The 17,388-nt window shown below is 46.4% G+C and overlaps 3 protein-coding genes across 3 annotated transcripts in view; all 3 read left to right on the top strand.

Moving 5' to 3' along the window:
- The first annotated feature begins 366 nt into the window (after positions 1 to 366).
- CSUI_009065 (dhhc zinc finger domain-containing protein) lies at positions 367 to 5,854 on the top strand. The gene is made up of 5 exons (XM_068069184.1): positions 367 to 618; positions 1,287 to 1,512; positions 2,165 to 2,248; positions 2,964 to 3,080; positions 3,789 to 5,854. The coding sequence occupies exons 1-5, from the start codon at positions 506 to 508 to the stop codon at positions 3,792 to 3,794; spliced, it is 546 nt and encodes a 181-aa protein (XP_067918841.1). The 5' UTR covers positions 367 to 505; the 3' UTR covers positions 3,795 to 5,854.
- A 1,874-nt stretch (positions 5,855 to 7,728) lies between these two features.
- On the top strand, positions 7,729 to 10,998 carry CSUI_009064 (uncharacterized protein; the record flags this gene model as incomplete). Its single annotated transcript, XM_068069183.1, has 4 exons — positions 7,729 to 7,735; positions 8,014 to 8,397; positions 8,647 to 10,251; positions 10,772 to 10,998. 4 exons carry the CDS (start codon positions 7,729 to 7,731, stop codon positions 10,996 to 10,998), a joined length of 2,223 nt encoding a protein of 740 aa, XP_067918840.1.
- A 1,986-nt stretch (positions 10,999 to 12,984) lies between these two features.
- Positions 12,985 to 17,388, top strand: part of CSUI_009063 (glucose-6-phosphate 1-dehydrogenase) — a gene marked incomplete at its 3' end in the record, with an annotated part of 6,217 nt that continues 1,813 nt past the window's right edge. The window contains exons 1-3 of the mRNA XM_068069182.1: positions 12,985 to 14,112; positions 15,195 to 15,524; positions 16,416 to 16,813. Coding sequence (XP_067918839.1) covers positions 14,106 to 14,112; positions 15,195 to 15,524; positions 16,416 to 16,813 — 735 coding nt within the window. The 5' untranslated portion in view covers positions 12,985 to 14,105. The remainder of the gene's footprint in view (positions 14,113 to 15,194; positions 15,525 to 16,415; positions 16,814 to 17,388) is intronic.

Below are 17,388 nucleotides of genomic sequence, written 5' to 3'. Positions count from 1 at the left end.
ATATATATATACATATCTATCTATCTATATATATATCGTTGTAGCCATATATACATGCATAAAGTGTGTCTCCCTTGTATATGTACATGAGTGTAGGAGATGGAGATGTATGGAAATCTAGGAATGTCTACACACTATAATAAGGCGACGTGTGTCTATGTCTCTTCGTTAAGCCCAGGCTAGGCGTTGTGAGAGACATCATCTACAGGCTTCTTTATTTCATTTTATAGCCACGTTCAAGGCAACCTGCAGTCCGTTGCTCTGTATGGGTCTTTCTGTATATCACTAGAAGAAGACCTAAGTCAATCATTTTTACTTCTCTTATCGTCTTATCCTCGTCGTTAAAGCCTCTCTTCTTTCGGGTATCTGTACACACATTCTTGAGAGGTCCGTTGTCGTGGAGCACTTTTCTCACACCTGTTTCTCTTTGTTTGCTTCCTTCCTGTGTGTCGTTTCTTTCTTTCTTTCTCTTGCTTTCTTTTCTTCTTCTTTCAGTGTATTGAATATGGATCACCATTGTCCATGGATCAACAACTGTGTAGGATTTTATAATAGGAGATACTTCATTCAGCTCCTCCTCTATGCGCTCCTCTCTCTCTTCTTTGTCTTCATTCACGGGTAGGATCTCCGCATCTCTCTTCAGTCCATCAATCTATTCTTAATCTATCGATCTATCTATCTCTAGTCTATTTTTCCATCTATCTACTCATCTGTCTTTCTATCTTCATTCTATCTTTTGAAATCTATCTATCTGTCTTTAGTCTGTGTATTACCAGTCGGTCGATTTATGTCTTCGCATTTCTCATTCTCTCTTCACATACACCTCTCTCTCTCTCTGTGTGTTTCAGTTAGATCATCTTGAGGGGTTGGTTTGTATGTTTAGGGTTTAGTCGCTCGCTCATCTTAGCCTAAGCTTTTACGGCGACGAGTCAGTTTGTCTTAGCTAGTATTGTTCTATTCACTCTACGAGAGCAAAAAAGATACCCACACCGGCATATGGATAGAAGCACATAAATACACCTTCTCACGTCACTCCCCCTCTTGTTCTATCCCTGCTGTCTCTCTGCTACTTCTTTGTCTCTACGGACACAGCCACCGAGTGAACGATTCAGATCTTCTGTCAAAGATCTATCTATCTATTTATCTTTCATCTATCTATCTTTCATCTATCTATCTCTGTCAACTTTCTCTTTTGTGTCTTTCTTAGTCTTCTTCTTTTTCCTATTCCTGTTTCATTCACTCTCCCTATTCTTTTTCTTCTTCTTCTGTTTTCTTCTCTCTTTCAGATTTTACTTTATCTTTATGGAGAGTATCCGCAGTACTCAGCCTGTAGCCAATCGCTTTGGAGGAGGCGGCAGTTCTCCCCATACACACAGTGAATATGATCCGTCAGAAGGCTCGGCTCTTACGGTCTTGAAATATGTCTATGTCTGTCTTATGCTCTTCTTCTCTATGGTTCTGATCTTCGCTCTAATTCCTTTCTCGAGATTTCACCTCAATCTTGTTCTGAGGGTAAGAAAGAAAGAAGGGTTCTATACATACCAATGGACGACGCTACGAAACGCCAAGAGAGAGAAAGAGAAACACAACAGAGGGAAGAAGTGAAAGAGCGAATGAAACAAGAGAAGAAGGGGGGATAGAGATTTAGACCGGCCCCGTAGATGTATATCTATCTCTATATATATATAGATAGATATACACATCAGCATATGTATGTATATATATATATCTATATTCATCCATATATATGTTTTATGTGTGGCGTATTACAAAGATCTACTCATAGGTACATTTGTACATACGCCTAGTCAAGTATGGTTCTACACATGCATATATATAAATTTAGATATATGTACATATATATCCATAAGTACATATATCCAGATTGATAGATATGCATGTGGATATGTGTGTGTGACAGTTATGAAGGAGGAGAGAGCACATTCAACTTCTCTCTCTTTCTCTCTCTGAATGGTGGCACGAGGTTTGTGTAGGGAAGCTTGGGTCTTTCTTTCTTTCTAGCTTCTTCTCTTACTAGTGTACGCCTGCATGACTGTGTCTGTAGATATGAATATGTATGTGTGTATGCTTATGTATTTCTATGTATATATCTATCTGCATATATATCTACCTATATATATGTATGTGTATGTGCTTGGTACAGAATTCGACAACTATAGAGAATATGGATGTGGCGAATCGAGACCGAAATCGCTATGACCTCGGTGTGAGTCGAAATATCGAACAGGTAGGTAAATATATATATCTAGACAAGAATACTTCATACCACTCCTCTCTTCAAAATACATATATATATATGTGTATAGACAGACACATGCACTCCGAAGGCTCTGCTTGTTTCTTTCTTCTCTCTCCCTGTCTCTCCTGCTCTCTCCCTGCCGAGCTCTGTGTGTTCTATTCTAGGTATCTATCTATGTATATATTTTTCATCTATCTATTTATGTTCGTCTCTAGCACGTGGTTGGTCCATGTGTGTTGTATGTACACCTCTTTTTCCTGTGTGTGTACATACACATCCTTTAAACGTGAGAGAGTTTTCTTTCTCTTTCTTTTCATCTACATTTCCTGTGCACGAGTAGTAGATTTGCCTTAGTAGCACTAGTACTGGTAGACGTAGTTGAGTGCATGGATGCATGGGTGGGTAGGGGGGAGATATCCGTCGTACATGTCTACGTAGGTAGACATATGATACAGCTACGACTATCACATACCTATTTGCCCTCTCTTCTCTCTTGTTCTCTCTCTTTGTCGTTTCTTTCTCTCCAGATATCTATTTCCTCGTCTTACTCGTTTTCCTGCGTTTTTCTTTGTCATTCTCTCATCTTCCTCTCTTTCTTCGGCTCTCCCACTCGCTCTCATTCGTTGTGTGCATGCGTATCTCTCTATATATGTGTATAGATCTCTTCGTCTCCTCTCTTTTCATGTCCTTTCTCTTTCTGTAGGTCTTTGGTCCGAATCCCTGCTGTTGGTTGGCTCCTGTGCATGCATCGGCCAATCGACCTGTCGGTGATGGAGTGCGATGGAATATGCACTACATGGTTGCTAATGATATGGATCAAGTAAGAAAGATCTTTTCTTTCCTCTCTCTTCTTTCTCTTTCTTTTACATACCTTCTCTTATCTCTCTCCTTTCTCGCTCTCTGGGCAGACCAATAGGTCCACCCCGATCCTGGATATTATTCCAAGGGGAGCTTGCAGATTGTTGATCTGGGGTGTATATACACCCGACTTCTTTCATGTTTTTTCCTTCCCTCCCTAGTGACGTAGCTGTATCACCTCATCATCCATATAGGCCTCCACATACAGAAAGTCCATTCTTAGGTGTATGCTTTCTGTCGTTCAGCTCACACGTATGGTGTATTTGAGTATGTATTTTTATCTACCTGTATGGGTGAAGAATACATGTGTTATATATAGATGTGTGTATGTATGTATGCGTGTGTATGTGTGCCGCATGTACGTATACAAATGTGTATATAGACGTAAGTTCTCTGGGTGTTCTTCTCTTTTGCTTCTTCTCTACAATCCTTCTTTCCTTCTTCTTGTCCTTCGATAGCTCATCTGCTCTTCTGGATTCATCTGCCAGCTCACCTCAAACTCCTCTATCTGTCTATATATATAGCTTCCATCTATCTGTCAATCGTTTATCTATCTATCTGTCTATCGTTAGTCTGTCTATCTATCTTCAATGTATCTATCTCTTCGTGTCTATCTATTGCATGCCCTGTCCCTTTTTTGTCGCGTGTGTGTACGCGCTACTCTCTACAGGTGTGACGAGTGAGTGACCAAAGAAAGGCAGGAAAAGAAGAAGAGAAAAAGTTTTCATCTCTTTATCTCCTTCCTCGGGGCAGCATTCACTCAAGACAGCTTCTTAGATTCTTTCGATTCTTTAAGATGATGGAAAAAAGAAGAAGAGTCAAGAAGAAAGAAACACATCTCTTCTCCTTCTCTCATACGAAGGTTCTTCGTCTTTTCCTGCTTCTTCTTCTTCTTACCATCGTCCTTATCAACGTCGATGTTCCGGCAGCGGCTCCCGCTAGCTGCACCATTCATCTTGTTGACAATCGAGACTTGGAGTGGAACTTCAGCGATGAAAGATAGAATGTGTAACCCTATTCTATCAGACCAATAGATAGATAGGAAATCCCCACAGCAGGCCCTCCTGTCTACTGCCTGGCGACGTTTTATGTATGTACATGTACATGTATGTACGTACATGTCTCTTTATACACTGGTAGTTGATGTATCCACATACATGCACTGAGGGCTCGTTCCTTGTGTATTATGACACATAGGGAAAGAACCTTTTCATGTGTGGGTGTCGTAGTCATCTTTCTATCTACATCTATATATATGTATATACATGTCTATTCCTTCCTCTATCGTTGCCTGGAAGAGCGGGGAGTGAGTGATGGGCGTAGCTAGTGAACTCCTGCATGAGGCATTTTCTCATCCACAGGCTCGGAACAATCCGCACACTCCTTTTTCCTTCTTTCCCTTGTTCCTTCTTCATTTTTGAGATTGCTTGTTTCTCCTAGGTTTCTCCGTTTTTTGTCAAGGGCGTTCTCGTCTCTCCCTTCTCTCTCTCTCTATCTCTTGTTCATGAGAAGAAGATGAAGAAGCTTCTTTCTCCTTTCAAACGCGTGTCCCGCGCTTCTTTGTATTTCGAGCGCAGCAGTAGTACTCTATAGTCATTCGTTCCTTCTGGTCTTTTCGTTTCTTCTACATCTGGTCCGTGGTCTCTCCTTCTCTCTTGTGTTGTCTCTCCGAGAAGAAGAAAGAAAAGCAAAGAAGAAAAAGACGCACGACACTCGTTACGGGCTATGGGCACGGGCAGCAGCCACCCCCTCTCTTGTTTCTTCAATCTTCGTGACGATGCCTCGTTAGAAAAAGCGAATCTTCTTTCAAGAGGAATGAATGAATGGAGCCATACACATACAGGTGGCTATTCTAGTGTCTACATCAATGATGGCGGATGTATGTGGTCCTGCTGTCCACTGGGATAAAGATCGTATGAAAGACGTAGATACATGGAGAAATTAACGATATATAGGTAAGTCGAGATAGATAGAGTGGATAGAAGGAGAAAAAGGGGTGACGAGGAATAAGAAAAAGAAGGAAGTGTTTCTCTTTTTGCGAGAAGAGAGAGGAGCGCTTTCATCCCCCCAAACACGGATAAGAGTTATCGTAGATGTAGATAATAGATACCAGAAGACTGAATACAGGGATAGATGCACACCTAGTATAACATATGTACCTATATAGAGGTACATATATAGGCCTCTTGGTCTGTCTGTCTGTCTTGCTTGCTTCGCTGTTTGTTTTCTTTTCTTTCATGTTGTTCTGTCTTCACCGCATTCGTTTTTCTCTTTTTCTTCGAGACAAGAAGAAGAATGAGAGATGAGAGAGAGATCACGGAGTTCTTTCTCCTCTTCCGTGTGCCGTGAGGGGGTCTGTGCTATGGATGTATTGGCACTGACACCCAGTACACTTTGGACTCCTCCTCCTTCCGTTTTCCCTAGTTCTTCTACATACACACGCATATGTTGGTCATATGCCTAACTCCATCTATCCATGCGTGGTACTCCCAGACGTGAAAGTTGACGGCAGCTGGAGGGAGACACCACGGATACCTCGTGGTCTTGAGAAGTTATGGAAAAGGGAAGGGAGAGAAGGCCGTCGTTCTGCTGTGAAAAGGTCTAGTAGTACCTGAGTGAGGTGTTGGTGACGGGATGGGATGGAGGGGTAGATGATTCGAGAAAGTTATGATTCTCATGTTGGTCATAACGGAAGAGACGAGGCGAAAAGAATGAGAGAGAGAGAGAGTGAAGAGAGAGATAGATGGAAGGGCGGGAAAAGTAGGGAGAGGGGGGATTCTCTGGAAATAGATAAAAAGGGTGTTCTTCTTGTATTGTGTCGCGAGTGTCTTTCTCCCATACATAGCCTCGTTCTGTGGGAGAACAGCATGCATGCATCACACAACAACTTGGCGAAAGAACATCAGTTTTTTTTTCTTTCCAGTTATCCCCGACCAAAGAAGGGAAACAAAGGAAGCTATGTGACAGCGAGCTAGCTCCTCGTAGTTAGAGAGAGAACGTCGCAGCATGCAAGCCAGCTGAACAAGAGAGGGCCGGAGAGCCTGGATCTTTGAGTTGTAGAGCAGTGTAAGAGATGTCAGGCACGAAAACGGTCTGCCACGCAGCACGCGGATCATCCATACAGAACAGACAGAGAGATATCTGTCGTGCTTGTGTAACGGGTGTGGACTTTTGTTCGGAGTCCACGTGTAGGCAGTAAAGATCACGGGCAAACATAAAAGATGAGGGAGTGTTTACATGCGCTGCGCGTGATCCATCCACCTTGGTCAACCAACGCGGAAGCAGAGAGCCTGAAACTACAAAGGGGACCTGACCTGCCGCAATTTACAGTTGTAACATGTCTACATTTTGCACTCAGCAGCTGCTTCGTCTTTTCAGTGACGGCGAGATGGTCAGAATACCGCCATCAGGGTTCACCGTCGGGCTGTTAGAGATCTAGGACAGAGACATACACCAACTTGTTACTGTGCTTCAGCCGTTGGGTCACGGCCGTTGTTGGCCGCGGTGTAAGAGGAACAACATCACTGGTCCTGGGAAAGACTGGACTGGCGGTGTAGTAGCGCCACGCTTATGCCCTCGGCGAAAGGCCATCAGAGATGTCTAATGCGATTTACACACAGGCTCTCCGCCTGCGCTATGACAACTATCAGGCGGTTGCAAGGCTACACCGACTTTGTCCTGCCGACCTGGAAGAGCAGTCCGGCACTGATGTGTGCTGTAACAGCATCGGTTTTTTCTCTCTCTGGTTGCTTCGAAAGTCTAAGACGGTTGCAGGTCCTCCAGGCCTCGCCATCTTCGCACTGAGCAAGTTCCTTGCCGATGTTGTGTATAGCTGTGATGGCCCGGGAGGCGTGGGGGGTTGGCAGAGTAAGTATAGGATCTACGTCACAGCAAACCATCATCGACCAAGCATCGAATCGTCCACTTTGGACAATTGAAGAGTAAGACTTCCGGTGGAAAGCTTGAAGGGGCAGCGTTCCTTGACGAAGGGAATTGACGCATACAACGCAACTTGTCTGGCTTCGGAGGTGCAAGCTGTCACTGCGGGAACTGAGTGGGACAGGAAAGTGAAGCATCGCTTGACAACGTCTGCACTAGTGGTACGGCCTGCCCTGGGGACGCAACTGAATCGAAACCTACACTGGTGAGGCACTGGCAGTCGATCTGCTGTGTGTCTGTCGAGCCGGGCTATGTAACAGATAGACTGTGAATACTTTCCAAGAGGAAGTGACGTAGTTTGGGGGACACGCCGCAGGGCGAAAACCGTGCCGAGCTGCCTGTGCCCGGTTGGCTGCTGGCTAGCTCCCCTTCAGGCGCTGCTGACGTAAGCAGTTCAGACTGCAGAGCAGGTTCGGATCCCAGAAGTAGCTGCGAGACTCGTTGCGCTGACTTAGGTAATATCTCGACTACTGTGGAGATCCTTTAGTAGCCGGGAAGTGCCTCGGCGCGTATGGCTGACCCGCTAGCGATAGAAACTCGCAAAGCTCCGCGGCTGGAAGAATCCTACAGCATTCAGCTGGTTGCCCAGTCTCCTGCCCGCGACGAGCGTGCACGGCCGCCAGTGCTTACCGTCAAAGCTAGGCTTTCCTTGCAGGAGCACACAAAGTACGATGCGCTGTCGTTTCATGCTTTTCTAGTTTTTGCGCCTCTGATTTGCCCTAGAAGACTGAACGCGTGTCCGTGGCGTCTCTCGGCTTCCACGAGGTCTTGTCAAGTCTTGACTGATTTCAGACGGTGCGGGCCCGTCACTAACTGCCTCCAGGAAACTTTATACGCGGCTTACCCGAACGTACCCACGCTTGCACCGGTTAAGAAGCAGTCTCGCCATTCGTCGGACCTGACTTAACCTGTGAACCCTACTGCCATGGCTCGGGGTGTTCTCTCCGACAGTGTAGCCTCTCCGTTCCACAGAGCGCTATATCTTGTTATTGTATTCTCAATCCTTTCTTCTGCCCGGGCGCAATCGGGAGCCCTTTTCTCTTCCGAGTTCTTATGCCTCGGGGCCGCCTGCGACCTTATCAAGTGCAGCAATGACTCGGAGTGCCCTCCCTTCCATACCTGTACCGGGTATTCAACCTCGATCTTTGGAAAGGGGACAGGCTTGTTCGGTGGCAATGGGCTTGGACTGGGACAAGCTCTGGGTCAGCCTCTCCGGGGATCTGGCGGTTTTGTTTCGGCTAGCCCAGCTGTCGCCGCAGGTGCCATCGATGGCATATGGAGTGCGCTAGCTCCCGACATGAAGCCTCCCATCAAAACGATGTTCAACCCCAACTTTTGCGGTAAGAAATGGGAGTGAACTCTTTAGCGCTTCCTGGGGAGTTGCCCACCCGTACAGTATTCAACGACTTCTGCAGGATCGACGGTGATTTTCCGGAATATCCGTGCCACGCAGACTACTTACATGCGCCTGCAATCTTATTGTATTATAAAAGCATAGCTAAGAACAAGCCGCGCTTCTTCCAGGACTGCATCTCAAGTACACTGATCTCCACTGTTTCCCTGTACTGCGTTGTGTCCTCTTTGCTCAGAACCCAGCGGGCTCAGACAGCCGTCCAATATTGTGACACCTGGGGGCTACTTTGTAACAGCCGACATGAAGGAATGGGTGCCACCAGGGCCAGATAGACTGGTCGACCTTCCAGAGACCAGCGAGCTAGGCTCTGTTTACAACACTCCCTCTCTCAACCAGCGTCTTAGCTATAGAGTTCCTCAAAACAGCGTCACCTCGGTAGAGACTGAGAGAACTGAAAAGCGTACTGCCCCACCAGCACAAGTGTCAATCAACGGAGGCTTGATTCAATACGACTACGACACGAATGCCTACGGGGAGCCCATACTAGTGGCTCGCTCCGTCTACGATGAAGCAGCAGGTGGCTCGAAGGATGATTTACATGCTTCCGCCGCGCCGTCAGATCACATGACAGCGGAATCTTTGACGGTGTCCGCTGATATCGAAGCCCAGATTGCCAAGTCCACTGGCCAACAGGCAAGCCGGAATCAGCCAGTTCTACAAACTGACGCCCCTTCAGGGACACAAAGAAAGCCCGCGCATTCTGGCAAGCCTGAGCTGTCAGTTTTACTCACGCATCCCCGACAGTACAAGGAAGTCAGGTCCACCGTCACTAACATTGACGCACCCGTGCAAAAGGAGCAAAGGCTAGACGCGCAACAGAGCGGCGCGCAAGGATCGCCTGCGCCGTTGAGTTCTTCTGACGCCGGTGCAGGCCAGAAACAGCAAGGACAGACGCAAAAGAAACCGCCGCCAGAACGCTTACCCACCAGTATCTTTGATGATATGCTTGGCGACCAGAGGCAGCCTTCACAGATACAACAGAAATTCAAGGAACAGTCCCCGTCATCATTACACCGTGGGCAAGCGGACCCTACTCGTACCAGGCAGCCAGCATCTAACGAGGCAAACTCCTCTTCGCGGCAAGAGCCTGCAGAAATGAAGATATCTACCAGCGCCCCCTCTTCTGCCTTCGACGGCGGACTGGAAGCCCAAGTGCAGTCTCTGCTGCTGAAACAGCTGGAGGCCCTGGACAGTGACCAGGTGGACGCCTTGCTCAAACAGCTGATGAGTGAAAGTGGCACTCCAGGAGCCTCGATTCCATCCCGCAGACTTCTACGAGGTCTGCAGAGCGCTGACGAAGAGCCCGTCAAGAAAACAGAAGGAATTGAGAAGTTTCTGGCATTTGAATGGTTGGAAGAGATGGCGCTGGATGCGTTAACGGCGAACAAGTTCATGTTGACGGACACGGTGGGATTCCAAAACCTTCTTCAGTATGGCGCGAATGTCAACAATGCCAAATGGGAGGCTCAGATCAACTGCCTCACACCTGTCGCCATGGGCTTTACGCCCCTGGGGGCCGTGATCATCGACCTCGCGAACACAAGTGACTCCGCCTCTCTCATTCGCAACGATTTATTCGAAGCATTCATCAAGGGCAACCGGGAGAACCAACGGAAACCACTGGTGACTGTCACCGAAGTTGCCAACATGCGTGACCTTCGCAGAGATTTCGCGGTGATCGTCTGTACCCGACCAGGAAGATTTGTCACAGAGTTTAAAATCTCTGTGGCTTTTGCTGGACAGGAAGGAAAAGTTACAAACCTTTGCCCTGTTGAAGTGTGTAAGTGCTGGCTTACCTCAAACAATTCACTGGAAGAAAGAGGATTGAAGACAACCGACACACTCCGCAGTTCATCTGACGATCTACTTTGCTGTGGAAAGTCCTACATCGTGTTTTGTCATTCCTAGGTGTAGCACTCCACGCTGCGTGACACTGCACTTGGTCTGCCAATTCGTCGGGCATCAACTAGAGACCCTTACAGGCTCCTTTTACATGAGTAACAAATGTTTACAAAAGGGTACTGGACGGAGCGGTGAAGGTTGTCTTCAGAGTCTCAATCATTTCGTTTCCAGCCATTAGGTGGATCACCGCTGCACAAACATTGAAAGTACGTAATGACGGGCGCGTCAGATGAGTTACAGTCTGGCGAGTGTTGCTCGTTAGTGTTTTCATTGTAGGGCATCCCACGACGCATTACCGGGCTGGCAGGGACGGTTTCCGATCTGTAGCGGAGTGCGTCATAGGCCAGGTCTCTTTAAATTGATTTGACGGTTTTATTGTCTCGATTGGTGTTCTTCAGTATGCGAAGAAGGGCCCGAGATTCCTGCGTCAGAGCTCGCTTTGAGGTTCAACACAGAGCTGAATCCGGAAGATGAAGACGACGAGCCCCCCCCCGAGGATGATGAAGACTTACCACCGAAGAAGCAGAAGAAGAAGAAATTTCTCCCACCGGAGGACGACGAGGATGCGCCCCCTGTAGAAAAGAAGAAAAAGTCGAAGAAAGAGAGACGAAATCAGGACTTTTGACAGCATTTACTGCCAGTTTGCGCTGTCTGATTGTTATCTCAGTGAAAGCTGCTAAGATAGGTGGACTCGGAGGCTGACGAAGCAGTGAAGCGCGGAGAGTTATCAACGCTAATGAAGTAGGAAGCCGGAACGTACAGCTACACTGAAAGTCTGGTCCGAAGTTCTTTTTGTCGAGGATTGCCACATAAAGTCTATCGCAACTATTGTGGCACTTTATTTGGTATCGAAACTGCTGTGGTCGTATTCAATGAATCTCTTCTTGGACAGGTGATACCATGGTTCAGACAAATCCTCTTCTCAATGTTTCAGTGAGAGGCCGTTCTGGATGGTCTTTCCCTCTAGCAACCACGAGACCTAGGCCTAAGGCCTGAGCTGCGGCGATCAAACACCATCACGGCGATGAAAAACGCTGACCTGTTGTTTACCAAAGAAAATCTTTTCTCTCTTCCTGAGGTCACACGATGCTACACACACAGACATGTGTATGCTTGTAAATAACGCATCGTTCCTTTGCTAGTTGTCATCGGCTGCCTCTCAATCCCAGGCTTACCTCCAGTTGTATGGTTGACGGAGCTTCTTGGTTTCGTGTTTCACGTTTTTCTTCGATTGTCGGAAATGGCAGTTTTGCAGTTTTAGTCCGGCCAACAGAGCAGAAGACGCAACGTCCTAGGTGCTGCTCTGATTTGTATCTTTGAGCATCTCAAGTCAGCTTGTGCTTTTCAGGCAGCACGGCCTTCTCGTTTTTGCCTGCTATGAGAGGAAAATCTCTTCACTATAGCACCACGAGTTCGAACTGTTGCTTCCCAGCCGTTAGTGCAGATCAAGGGACGATCATGTGAAGTTTTACGCGCGCTGTACGAGACCCAGAACCTATCGCACTGAGTTATAGAGACGAATGCTCACTTCCCCCATGATAGCGATCCCACTGAAGAACCTAGGCGTACCACTGACATGGCTACCACCGCCTCTCAACAAAGCCTTCTTTCTTCTCTCGTAAGAAATGACTATATAACTGACCGTTCTCTCCGTTTCTTTGTGAGGACCAGATATATACCCCCGAGCAAGTGACACACAAGGAGGAAAAACTTCAAAACCACGCATGGATCGACCGTTCCTGTCTCATTTTCTAATCTTCCAGGCCATTTCGTCTCAAGAGTGTAGAATGGATGGATTGTAATGGTGAGCTGTGAGATTGAGGTTCTCCCCAAATGACAGTAGCCTCTCCGCAGTAAACAAATACACTTCTCTTACCAGGTATCAAACTCATGACCACGTCTTGGACGATGTCCAAGATATCTTTCTTCGCAGGAACTCAGGAAGTCTTCAATGTGTAAAGAACGGTCGACCTCCTCTCACGCCTTTGTTGTTCTGGCCGTCAAAGCGGAGAAAGGACGCTCGCCTTCTTTTGTCTTCTCCCCGGCGGAGGCGGCGGAAGTTTGGCGTCGCTGATACGCCTCGTTCGCTCGGTGCCCGGGTGTTGTGCGTTGTTCTTTTTGCCTTATTACTTGATGTTGAATACCAGCCACTTCACTTTTTGCTCAGTTAGTTGATCGGTGGCATATCTCGCTCTGAGACTCCTCTTCGGAAAGCGGGTGTTCACGAATCTGTGGGCTAAGAGTTCCGTCTCTCTTTTCACTACGTAGGCTTGTTTTTGGAGCCTCTATGTACGAAGTTGAGTCTGTTCTTTATTTTTGGTTTTTCTTATCTTGAGACAACCGAAGGCAACATCTGGCTGTAGTAGCACTCTTAGTACAGGAGGCAATCTTCTGACTTCGGAAACCCGTGCTATCGGCTGTTTCAGCGGGTTACAGTGCAAGAGACGACGACGACGACTGACTACTCGGAGGTTTCGCCATACAGAAGAATGTACGCTCTTTTTTTCGTACATCGAAGGGTGCTTTAGTGTGACGTGAAGAATCCAGGCATTGTTGGAGTGCAGTTTGGTCACTCTCATTTTCTTTTCCGGTGGGTTCGGCTCTGCGGTGTGTTTAGTTGTCATCGTAAACTCGACAGTCCGATCAGGAAGGAGGGGGAAGGAGGGGGAAGGAGGCGTTCCGAATGCATACGTAGTCTCTTCTGTTGTCTCTTCTATTAACGAACTTCTTCTCACTGCTCCACAAGAAGATTTCAGGTGGAGGTGCAGCTTGTTGTCTCTTGTCCCCGTGAATGAAGGAAAGAGAGCTTTTTCTCTTTCTTAGTCCATTGCAGGCGTCAAGCTTCCTTCTCATTCTTCCATCTCCAATCTTGATGGTCATTCAAAACAGCCGTGTCTCTGTGTTACTCTTCTCACGCTAGACAATCGATGTTTTCTCAAAGCAGCTTCTTTCAGAAACCTTCTCTCTCTCTACTGCGGAAAAAAAGTTCTTCTTCAAAGTGTTCATGATTGCCGACTGTCGTTGTTTTTCTCTGCTAGTCTCCTCCTTTCTTCCGAAGAGCCTCGGTCGGGCCCTTCTGCAGTGTGCGTGGTCTTCTTTCCTAGTTCACTTTTTCATCTCCTTTCCAGGGACACAGCTATCGTTCACAAGAAACTTCCTTTTCTTCATAGTTATTGTAGTGTGTAGCGCTTTTTCTTCTTTCCTCCCTAACTTTTTGTGTTTCAGACTCCCTTTCTTCTTTCGCTTTTGTTTGCGGTCTACCCTTGTCGGTCGTCTCCTTCCAGTCATCTTTATGTAGACATCTTCATGCTGCGATAAGACACGCTTCCTCGATTGTCTGTCTGGATATCCACCCGTATCTTCCTAGTCATCAGCGCTCTGTGTATAGAGGAGATCAGCCAAAAAGAGAAGGAAGAAGAAGAGGGAGAGGAGATACAGAAGAAACGGAAGAATCGATAGATCACTTGCAAGAACCATCACTAAGTCTCCTAAGCGGAAGAGAGAAGAAATTGCCTCCCTGGATGTTTTCATTAGCTTAACTTCTGCATACAAAGCTAGCTCTTCTCCTTCGTCACTATAATTATCCCGGATGTTTTGACTGTCCCATCCTTTGCTTCCATCTGTTGCTACAGAGAGAGACTCCTCTTTATTCCACTTTCTCTTAAGGACCACGGTAGTGCGTTAGTCAGCAATCCTTTATTCATTATCTACTCATCCTGCCTTTTAGACACCATGACAGGTATGTATGATACGCATTCTCTCTTTTCATACTGTATCTTCACATCCATAGCAGTTTAGAGAGTCTCTCTTAGGGACCTTGCTTCACAATATAACGTTGCTCTTCCTTCTTTCCTTTTCTTCTGACGATTAGCTGCTATATATAACCCAACTGCTGCGTAGCATAGTAATAGGCCGTAATGTAAGGTCAGGTTCACATGGATATCTGTATATGCAGATATCTCACATGGATATGGATCAGGTGTATACGGACGCGGGGTGATCGCACACAGGGAGTCTCTGCTGTCTTTCTAAGTCCTGCTGTTGCCTTATTATCCCGTCTTTTCTTCTTGAAGCGAATTTCTCTCTTGCATGGTATCAAGCGTCTATTCTCGACAGGGGCTCATTCGCATGCAACAGACATATATGTGTTTTCCTCTCTTTCCCTCTGTATGGACATCTACACGGTTAGATCGATAACGCTCTGAGAACGTGTTAGGAATGGTGGGAGTTGTTTCGATGGACATACCTAGCTACGGACGCATGCAGACGGATGATTGCACTTCTCCATTTCTCTCGTCGTAAGGGTCAGGAGCGTGTGGGTCATGTATGACAGAGTAGTCGACAGCATCACACAGCGTCTTCATCTGACGATTCGACTTCTTGCTGTTGGCGCTGTCTATATCTCTCGCTGCACTTCTCTTTTTGATAGTTATCTCGATCTTGTGGCTTGCTGTATCTCCCCCTTCATCTTTTCTCACGAGTAGATAAGATACCTAGGGGTACCTCGTACATTTTTCTTTTTCTTCTCATTTCCTTTCTTCTATAATCTTATTCATTATACTCAGCTTCACAATTCACTCTAATTGGCCCATCCCACCCCCACTATCTATCTATCTTTAATCTATCTATCTATCTGTCATCTATTTCGTCCTTTCTCTGTCTTCTTTCACATCAGCATCCGTCGTCCTCATTGATAAGTTCTCCCTGTTCTATCTTTCTTTTCTTCCTCTCTTCCTTGCATGCCAACTGGAACCCCCGAGACCTTCTCTCTAGCACAACTACTGCTACTGTTGGTCTACGTTCTTGTTCTTTTCTGAATAGATGTATCTCCCAAAGAATCGTCAGGGACGGCCCAGAGCCCTTCAGAGTCGGAGGGAAGAAAGAGAGAAGAGAGGAGCAGCAGCGTCACTTCAACAGGAAGTAACAGCAATAGTACTCCCATCTTTCCAGTAGGGAATATCCCTCGAACGATCAGCGGAGTCGCATCCATTGCAACTCGTGGTATCTATGGAATTACAGGAGAGAGACCAAGAGAAATCTCGTGTCGAACAGATGACGCCTTTGTTGCGCATAGTGCTTATCTCCTCGTCACTACCATACAAAGAAAACTTGAAGAAAGTAGTTACGCCAAAGTCGTTGTCGGACTGTCAGGTACGCATCGAGACCTAGCCATCTACGAACGAAGGGGGAGAAGGAGGAGAGAAGAAGAAAGAGGAGCTTTTCGGGGATGACCAGGAAGATCACGATGAAGGTTCAAGAGAGAAGAAAGGGAGAGCTTCAGTTGATAGAAAGTTACATGTGGTCTGTATGGGTTTTCCCTTCTTTGCGTTTAGAAAATCTTTCTGTTAGATTCGTAGATATGTATAGATTGGAGTGTATATACACCTCGTCATGGTTCGAGGAGACCAGTCTTGTTCTAGTGAAGAGTGTGTTAGAGGGAGGGAGAAGGGGAGGGGGGTGTAGATTGAGTGACTATTTAGTCATAGTGAAGGAGAGAGGAGAGATAGGCGAATCATTGAGGGATTGATGTGCGTGTCTGCAACCTGAGATAAACTCTCTTACTTGTCTATACAGATGTAAACATATCTATGAAAGTGTCTATCATATACCGATGTCTAGCCATGCATACCTGTATAGATTCAGACCAATTACTGCCACAATCGTTCTGATACGTTTATATATATATATAGAGAGAGAGAGTGGATATGTATAGAGACATATAGGGTGTGTATGGATTCTGCACCCCTCCCTCTAGAGAGCTTCTAGAAGGAGAGGGGAATCCATACACACGAGGTACCTCGGCCTGCAGCCCCGGAAGTTTTCTTTCGTTTCCACTCTTGATACAAGATCACATCATTTTCTCACGTTCTGCTGCTCTTCTCCTCCCCCCCTCTCCCCCCTTCTCTCTTCTTCACCTTCTTAGCAGCATTTCCATGATCTCTTTCCATCGCCCATACTTCTCACGTGTTTCTTTCCTTCTTTCTGTCATCCTCCATGCACTTCGCTTGTCTCATTTCTTGTTCGTCTTTCTTTCTTTATCAGGAGGTTCGACACCTAAAGCCATTTATGCAGCGGTACGTCATCTCTCTCTGGTGGCCGAAGAGCAAGGCCTAGAGAGGGCGGCATCCACTCTAGCTCAAGATGTGCCGGCGCTTCAAGAAGAGATTGCGGAAGACGAACAGCGCCGTCATTTAGGGTCGGGAGTTGATTGGTCTCGCGTCATTCTCTTTCTGGTTGATGAGAGATACGTCCCTCCTGATCATCCCGATTCAAACCAGAGAATGATTCGTCAGCAGCTCTTAGGACAGACAAGGGGCATAAGTTGTTCTCGTGATGGCTCAGAGTGTCGCAAAGATGAAGTTCTCGAGATTCCTGAAGAAAACCTAATCTTTCCGGATACTTCTCTTCCTCTGGAGGATTGTATCGTCAAATATCGAGCTGTGAGAACCCACAGAGGGGGGAGAGAGAGACAGGGGGATAGGGACAGAACAAGGAAGAGAGGCTAAAGAGAGAGAATGGAGAGAGAGACAAGATGTCTTTCAAGAGGTGGATAAGTGCTGAAGAGGGTGTGTTTTGGAGGTGTTTCTACTGTTGCAGTAGACGGGTGATAGATATCTATGTGTACATTCGGGAGACGCGTCTATATATGTACATACATCCAAGTAGATATGTGTACGTGTGTATGTACACCCCAGCCAGGGCGTTGTTCACACCATGGCTCTTTTCTCTGTTCTAGCTAGGCAATTTTCGTGGTGTTTCTTTCTCACTCTTTCTTTCTTTGTGTGCTTAGTGTACGTGTGTATGTATTCTTTCTTCATCCTTCTGTTGCGTCAAGCTATACAAGTTCAACGGCTGATAGACATCCATCACACAGACCATCCGTCTCCGTAGATATCTATATCTATGTATGAATATGTGTGTACTGACACGTATATGTGTGTCTATATGTATGTCTGTATGTATGCCTACATGTATGTATATGTGTCTATGTACGTATGTATATGTATGTATATGT

Source organism: Cystoisospora suis (assembly GCF_002600585.1).
Source record: "Cystoisospora suis strain Wien I chromosome Unknown contig_5265, whole genome shotgun sequence".
Taxonomy (NCBI): Eukaryota; Apicomplexa; class Conoidasida; order Eucoccidiorida; family Sarcocystidae; genus Cystoisospora; species Cystoisospora suis.
This window is presented reverse-complemented; position numbering and strand designations above follow the sequence as displayed.

Coding starts and splice junctions, on each gene's coding strand:
- CSUI_009065 (XM_068069184.1), top strand. CDS start 506: ATGGATCACCATTGTCCATGGATCAACAACTGTGTAGGATTTTATAAT. Junction 1,513..2,164: donor ACCTCAATCTTGTTCTGAGG/GTAAGAAAGAAA, acceptor TGCTTGGTACAG/AATTCGACAACTATAGAGAA. Junction 2,249..2,963: donor TGAGTCGAAATATCGAACAG/GTAGGTAAATAT, acceptor CTCTTTCTGTAG/GTCTTTGGTCCGAATCCCTG.